Raw genomic sequence first — 7,813 nt, 5'->3', positions numbered from 1 at the left:
TCCCAACCCATGGACTGAAGAAAGCTGAGTGCTTTCAGGCAGGAGCACCTGCCTGCTCTGGGCACCTATCAGCAAAGCTGAAAGAGCTCTGTAACACTGGCCCAAGCAGGGCAGACACCAAGGCCAAGAGAGAAATATGCCTGCGGCACAGCTGAGAATAAGCTGTCCTGATTGAAGAACTGTATCCTGAGTTGTTTTCTGGACCTGAATTGTAACCTGTTACTTTCCTGATAAACCCTTTAATAGTGAGTACTGTCATTGCAATAAATTATCAAATTATCCAGCCCAGCAGAGAAGTAGAGTACCGCTGGGAGGAACAGTTGGTATTAGAATTGGTAAAATGGTTGGAGGGTAGGGGTATGTCTGATCTCTGCCTCATATGAATCAGCCTTGGGCTGCTGATGGCGATTTTCTTTCCCCCTTGTGAAGCTAGTTCAGATGACTATGTCACCCCAACCCTCTTTTTGCAGTTGGCATCAGAAGTAGGATTTGTTGCATCGGCTCCTGACTCATGAAACCATGACACTGTATAAGAGAAAAAATGAAGGGGGCTGGGAAGTGAAACTTTGATTCTTAAATGGTTAGTTTGTTACCTGTAACGGCTGAAAGAAAAAAAGAGATGTTATGCAGCAACTAAGGGGAGAAAAGTCTGAGGCAAGAGTCAGGCCCATTAAAGGGATGATTGATAGTGGGATAGTGGCTTGTGGTTCCACTCAGCCAGAGGCCCAAGGCCATATGCATATGAATAAGAAGATAGTTCAGGTGTGGAGAGATGAAACCAGAATGTTTCAAAAAGGGTTATGTGCTTACCTTTATGCACTATGGATATTGAATGTTTCTCTTATCTAGTTGAAGATAGAAATGAATAATGGTATTACAGATCACAGAGAGCTTGTAACTCTGCCTTCAGCCAATACTAGATTGGATATGCTAGAAGGGGACCAATAAAGGGCAAAAAAAAAAAAAAAAAAAAAAAAACAAGCTGTTTCTTTGATTGCAGTAGTCCTGTATATAGAGTATTTGGGGCTTAGGTTGAAAACCTTCAGAGTTGGGAAATTTCCATTTGAAAAGAAATACCGACCCACCCAAAAGTGCTGAAAGGGATACAAACTGAAAAAGAAGTGGGGTGTGTTTCTGTGAAGCTGGAGGCTATGCCACCAGTATTTCAAGTACAATTTAAAGGAAGGTCCTGAAGGAAAAAATAGTTTTGCTTTTTCAATTTCAAGGTTTGTCTTTGGATGCATTGACACAGGAAAAGTCAGATGGCCATCAGAAAAAAACTCTTCCAGGACTGGAAGTTAAAGGAAGCCAGTAAGTGGACAGCCTGGTATGTTCACTTGTCCACCTGTGTCCACTTGATGAGTGGAAGTGGGGGAGGTACTGCAATGAAGAGACCAGCTGAGTTTGGACATGTTCTATTGGTATTCATTGACCTAGCCTAGGGACGAGTGGAAAGTCTGGCTGGTCTGAATCAATGCGGGGAGCTGCGTGAACTCCGGAGCTTATGGGCACAATGAACTAACCCATGAGGGCTACGGATACGAAAGAAGGGGCTGGCTGGCCTGAAGTGCAGGGAGCTGTGTGAACTGCCAAGCTTATGGCTGGTACCCATTGATCTAGCTTGGATGGCTAAGGCAGAGGTGACCAGAACCTGACCGAATGAAGAGAAAGATATTTGACACTGAGCTGGTGCAAATTGCTGCAATTTGATGGCTTGCTCTGGATTGGACTTTGCTTATGGATGCAGTTGTTCGAAGTTCTAACTGGAATGGAAGATTCTTCAGAGAAAGGAACCTGCTTATCTCCTCAGCACTGTTTTGATAGGGATGGGAAATTTAGAAATTGGCTATCTAATATGGGGAACCACCATACTCAAGCCACCACAGTACAAAAAACTGACAGACAAGTGGTGTATGTTGCTGTGAACCTGGAAGTTATGCCACCAGTATTTCAAATACCAGCATCACCTGTAATGGACAGGTTTCAGCAGAGCTTCCAGACTAAGACTGGGAAGAGGGGCAGTACCATCTACTTCCGAAAAAACTGGCCACTGAAAACCTTATGAATAGCAGTGAAACACTGTTCAATATAGTGCCATGAGGCCCTCAGTTTGGAAGGCACTCAAAATATGACTGGGGAAGTGCTGCCTCTTCAAAGCAGAGTCAACCTTAATGATTTGGAAGGAGTAAAGCTATCACGACTTTCATTTGCTGATGTGGCATGACTCAAAGTGAGAAGAAACAGCTGCAAACATCCATTAATAATTGGAACCTGTAATGTACAAAGTATGAATTTAGGAAAATCAAAAGCTGTCAAAAATGAAATGGAAAGCATGATGATCAATATCCTAAGCATGAGTGAGGTGAAATGGACTGGTATTGGCCACTTTGAATCAATCATATGGTCTACTATGCCAGGAATGACAAATTGAAGAGGAATGGTGTGGCATTTGTCTCTTGTAGTTCGGTCATGTTGTCAGAAGGGACCGTTCCCTGGAGAAGGATATCATGCTTGGTAAAGTAGAGGGTCAGCAACATCTTTGCTTCTTAACACTTTAGAGGTCTTTTTCAGAACATTTGCCCTATGCAAAATGTGATTTGATTTCTAGACTGCTGATTCCAGCTGTTGATTGTGAACCCAAGTAAAATGAAATCCTTGACTTCTATCTTTTCTCCATTTATCATAATGTTGCTCACTGGTTTTTATTTATGTTGAGGTATAATCCATATTTAAGGCTGTAGCCTTTGATCTTCATCAGTAAGTGCTTCAAGTCCTCTTCACGTTCACCAAATTTGTGTCATCTGCATATCACAAGGTTCTTAATGAATCATCCCCCAATCCTGATGCTGCATTCTTCTTCAGGTAGTCCGGCTTTTTGGACGTCTGGCATACAGAAGGTGCTTTACAAGCATAGAAGCACCTGGCACATAGTTGGTACTCAGTAAACACCGAGAGTATCACCCATCACACAGCTGGCATTCAATAAACATGTAAAAGTTAGGCACATAGTTAGTGCATGAAACTATTCATTAATTTCTACTTTTACCTGTTACTTTTCACTAGCAACTGATTCTTATCTGTGTCAAGTGTGACTGGGTAGTTTGTGGGTGGTGATCTTGAGACTGAGTGACAGAGTGGATCCCATTAGATCCAATGCAAAGGCAAGCTGTGGGAAATGTTGAGGCATTACTAGGGGAATGGTCTCTCAATTGCCACTGAGCAGGATTACCTTCCTTAGTGTGAAGGGTTGGGTTGCTTATTTATAACCAGGTACCATACATTTGTTTACTCTTCTCCAGCCCATAGCTGGGAGCCCTGATGCTCAGAGTTGGCTCCTATGGGAGGAGTCAGGTGGGAGATGTCTAGTGCTTAAATGACATCTTATGCTCAGAAACACTACGCTTTTCATCTTTTCAGCCCATTCTGTGGTAGGTGCTCTGTATCGTTTACCACTGGGGTAGGCTGGAGGGATCCTGCCTGGTGAGAAACTGGGGTCATAGTGGGAGAGGTGTCAGTCACAGGGACAACAAAGACAGCACATGTGCCCTGTCAGGTTTGCCAATATGGGGCGGGTGTACCCTCTACACCAGCTGCAGGACAGGTCATAGCCACAGAAAGATGTGCAGTCGTGGTCCAGGTAGTTCAGACACCCCCCTCCAGGGACCAACTCCTGTGTAACTGAAGAAATGCACTGACTTCCTGAAAAAACCTGAGCAATTACTTGACCTTTGTACTTCAGTTTTCCCCATCTGAAACTAGAGATGACAAATGAGTCATGAAATCATAGAGTACTGAGTCAGTATTTGTTAAATGCTCTGGAAAAAAATGGGTATACAATTTGGTGCTTGGAATAGTGTCTGGCATATAAATGGTGCTTTAAAAGCACTTCCAAAAGCACCTGGTACATAGTTGGTATTCAAGTACTCAGAGCAGCACCTATCACACAGCTGGCATTCAACAAACACACAGAACATAGTAAAACATATAGTTAGTGCTTAGTAAATGCACAGGGAGAAAAAAAAAAACACTGCAGAATGAGGAACAGACTGGACCTTTATATATATACAGGGGAGCAAACAGGATATTAGTAAGAAAACACAGTGTGTTCAGATACACCCACACCCTGCTAGAACACCCTAGAGGCTGAGGAAAAGGGACAACCATAAATTAAAAAAACAGGAGGGGAGGGCTGCTGCTCTAAGGGGGAAACACAAGCAGGGAACACTGTGCCTGGGGAAGCGACAGGACCTCTCCCTCCCCTTACGGAGAGCAATATAGCAGCACATGACAACAGCGGCCACGACTGAGCTTGGAATAAGGCAGGGGCACCTCACATGGATAAGAGAATGGGTGGTAGACACAGGGAGGGGGATGGTAAAGATGGTTCCCTCTGTGTGACAGGATGCAGAACTCCTCAGTTTACATCCATTGACTCAGAGCTGGGTGGAGAACCACAGGCAGGAGGTGCTGGGGGACCAGATGTGCTGGGTTGGGATCGCATACGTCGTGCCACATCCTGGCGCTGGTAGAAGAGGACATAGGCTGCCTTGGACTGCAGGGAGAAGACAACAGTCAATGTGGATTGGAGGGCAGGGCCAGAGAAAGCAAGATGGAAGACAGGGGGATGGAAATCACACCTCAATCTCATCCTCAGTCACTGGAGAAACGCTGTTGTCATCAAAGTAGTGCCACTGGCCACTATCCTTGTTGCAGGCGAATGTTGTGTCTGTAAGAGAGGGGAGAGCTGCCCACACTTACCTTCATGCCCCTAAGAGGCATCCTGATTCACTCTTACTCCTCCAACCATGATAACCTCAGCACTGGCTCACATACCTAAGTCACCCCCTAAGGACCTCCTCACAACCCCCAGGGAATTCCTGCCCAGCACATACAGTGTCCATCACGCAGGCCTCCATAATGGTTTGAAACTGCAATGAGATCATATTTGTACAGCTTCGGATCTGATTCGCTCTGCGGTTTGATGACAAACTCAGAGAGGTCCAAGTCTCTGAGGATGAAGAGAGGGTTAATACCTTAGCCAACTCCTTGGCTTCCCCTCAGCCATCTTCCCCCCTCACCCCACCCTGCACCAGACCGGATAGGGAACTCCACATGGATGTCAAGCTTCTCGCGAGAGAACTTGGTGTAGGAAAAGCGCTTCAGGTGGATAATGAGGATCTCAGGCAGCATCCACAGGTCCAGCTTCTTGGTGGCCAGCTGGTGCTGCTTACAGTTGGGGCAGTACCTACAGACAGAGCCTAAGTCAGTAAACAGACACTTCTGAACACCTACTTTTGGCCTTTGTGTTATATTTCTGGTCCAGAGATGTTTGCTTTTTAGCCTGCCTGTTACCCTGGGCTTGCTCTTTACATGCCTGCTTTCTACACATGTTGAAGTTTTTTTCATCTATTCATCTTTTATATACGCTTTTGTACTATTTTGTATTTTTGCTTGATTTCTGGTCCACAGAGATGCTAGTTTAAGAGCCTGCCTCTATCTCTCTAGTTTTCTCTTCATCTTTTATTCATTCATTCATTATTTATTTATTGACTACCTACTGTTTAAACCCTTTGGTACTACTTTATATTCTTGCTCCATTTCTGGCCCATGGAGAGGCTGGTCTTGCTTTTGAAACTGGATTTATATTTTGGGTTCTCTCTTTGTGTTTTACTTGTTTACTCTGCAAGTATCCACTGCACATCTAACACTATTAAAAACAGTGAGACTAGACACACAGTCAACTTAGAAGTCTTCACCCTCAAAGAGTTAACTCCCTAATAGACAACAAGCAATTCCACAAAAGGGGATATGTGACATGACATTGATTGGTATTACTAAGTGGTACCACTGAGCTAGAAATAAATACTTCGTTAGGAAGAAAAGAGCATGAAAAAAGAATTGGAGAGAGGTGATGGATGGGTAGAAAACATGTCTTTTGACAGGGCAATAAGAGAAGGTCTCTCTGATAAAGTGACATTTGATCAGAGATCAGAGCAAAGGAAAGTAGAATCCTCTGGACAACTGGGGGAAGCATATCCTTGGTAAAAGGAACAGCCCACACAAAAGTACTGTGGTGGGAATATGCTTAAGATGTTGGTGGCCAGTGTGGTAGGAAAGGTCTGAACAAGGAGAGTAGAAGGAAATGTACTGAGAATGTAACAGAGAACTGGTCATGTAATAACAACCACCTATACCTCCATAGCTCCCATTCTGGCCCCTTACCAAGGGTTTTCCTTCTCCAGAGTCTCAACAGTGGTGAAGAGTTCAATGCACTCCTGGAGCCGCACCGGCGCTTTCTTCAGCACATAGCTAACACATTCATGCTTCACGTAGCCCTAGAATTAGATGAATGGACAGCTGGGCATGAGAATGAGTAGATTATATATAGAGAGTAAAGATGGAAGACACATGCTGAATGGTTAAGAACATGGACTTGGAAGCTTAGGAAGCTGAGGCCCTGGGAGTTCTTAGTGGGTGTGCAGGTTCCACAGTTAGGCTGGAACTGGACCTGGACCTGATCTCCTGGCTCTGTTCATAGCTGGAGGAGTTGTAGGAGGGGATGTGTAAAGAACTGAGAAAGTACATGTCCCCATCCCTGGGATCTCTTTTACCTCAGCCTCCACCTCATCATAGTAACGCTTCTTCATCTCTGGCTCCCAGTCAATGGCAATGTACGGCTGGGCTAGGAGTGAGGGGTAGGTGGTCAATAGAAACTGTTGCCAAGAAAACCCTCCACCCACCTCCCCAACCCTGGCTCACAGATGAAGGAGACACCATGGCCATCTTCGCCGAAGGTCATGCGGTCACTGGTCCCATTGGAATTCACTGTTTGCAGGGTGAACAGCTGCTTGCGCCGGGACCTCTGGGGCCAGTTAGAAGGGCCAGGGGAGTTGTCTGCAGGGGCCCGATTCCTGCCCATGACTCCAGAGCTAGGCCCAGCCTGCTCTGGCCCAGAGTCTTGAAGGCTGCTCCCAGCAGTTTGGCCAGGCTTGGAGATGTTGCCCTTATTCTCTGTGTCTCCTAGAACAGGAGAAATGGTCAGAGCTATAAAGCTCATCCAGATGGACCCTGTGTCAGTCAGATCTACTCCAGATCCCCTAACTCCTGACCCGCAGTCCCTCACCCTCACTTAAGCCAGAGGGTTGTTTGTACAGGCTCTCATCCTTGTGAAGCCTTCCTCCCTCCTCTTCCTCACCTTTCTCATCTCCATAATCTTCATCATCTGAGCTGGGCCTGGCCACGTAGCGTCTGCCAGCAAAGGAGAAGAGACACTCAACGTGGGAGGCACAAAAGCAGCAATGAGCAGAGCCTGGGATTTTACTTTAATTTTGCAGGAATGCTACTAGTAAACCCACACATAAATAACTGTTAACTATGAACCAAGAAAGCCTAAGGAGGTAGGATATAAACATATAAAGAGATTGAGAACGTCAGTAGTGGCCTGATGATACAGGGTTTTGTGTGTTCCAGTAAGGAGTTTGGATTTTAAGTATGTTAAGCCACTGGTAAAAAGACACAACTAGCTATAAATTTTGATCAGGAAAGGCCTCTGAGTGGACTTGTAAGTAGAGAATAAGGGAGGAGAGGTTAAGCCAGAAAATGTATTGCTTTATTTGCCACAGTAAGGAATCAATTTTAACTACAATGAAAATTTATCAATAAAAACAAATAACCAAGCCTCTCCAAGGAGAAGACAACTAAGCACAAGATGAAGTTGTCTATGTGAATGATCAGAATTCCCAGGTGTATAGTAGAGCTGACAAGGGGCAAGGTTATGGTCATTACTTGGTCACAGCCAGCTACCCAGAGGGAC

The 7,813-nt window shown here is 45.0% G+C and overlaps 1 protein-coding gene across 1 annotated transcript in view; it reads right to left on the bottom strand.

The window, feature by feature from the left end:
- Positions 1-4,414: 4,414 nt before the first annotated feature.
- Positions 4,415-7,813, bottom strand: part of USP11 (ubiquitin specific peptidase 11) — a 23,182-nt gene continuing 19,783 nt past the window's right edge. The window contains exons 14-21 of the mRNA XM_042783424.1: positions 7,196-7,248; positions 6,760-7,020; positions 6,612-6,682; positions 6,223-6,335; positions 5,096-5,245; positions 4,893-5,008; positions 4,638-4,726; positions 4,415-4,552 (exon numbers count right to left, since the gene is read on the bottom strand). Of these exons, the coding sequence (XP_042639358.1) occupies positions 4,415-4,552; positions 4,638-4,726; positions 4,893-5,008; positions 5,096-5,245; positions 6,223-6,335; positions 6,612-6,682; positions 6,760-7,020; positions 7,196-7,248 (991 nt within the window). The remainder of the gene's footprint in view (positions 4,553-4,637; positions 4,727-4,892; positions 5,009-5,095; positions 5,246-6,222; positions 6,336-6,611; positions 6,683-6,759; positions 7,021-7,195; positions 7,249-7,813) is intronic.

This window comes from Orycteropus afer, unplaced genomic scaffold, assembly GCF_000298275.1.
Source record: "Orycteropus afer afer isolate SDZICR_OR568_19922 unplaced genomic scaffold, OryAfe1.0 scaffold01132, whole genome shotgun sequence".
NCBI lineage: Eukaryota > Metazoa > Chordata > Mammalia > Tubulidentata > Orycteropodidae > Orycteropus > Orycteropus afer.
Note: the sequence above shows the minus strand (reverse complement) of the source record. Positions and strands in the feature narration are given on the sequence as shown.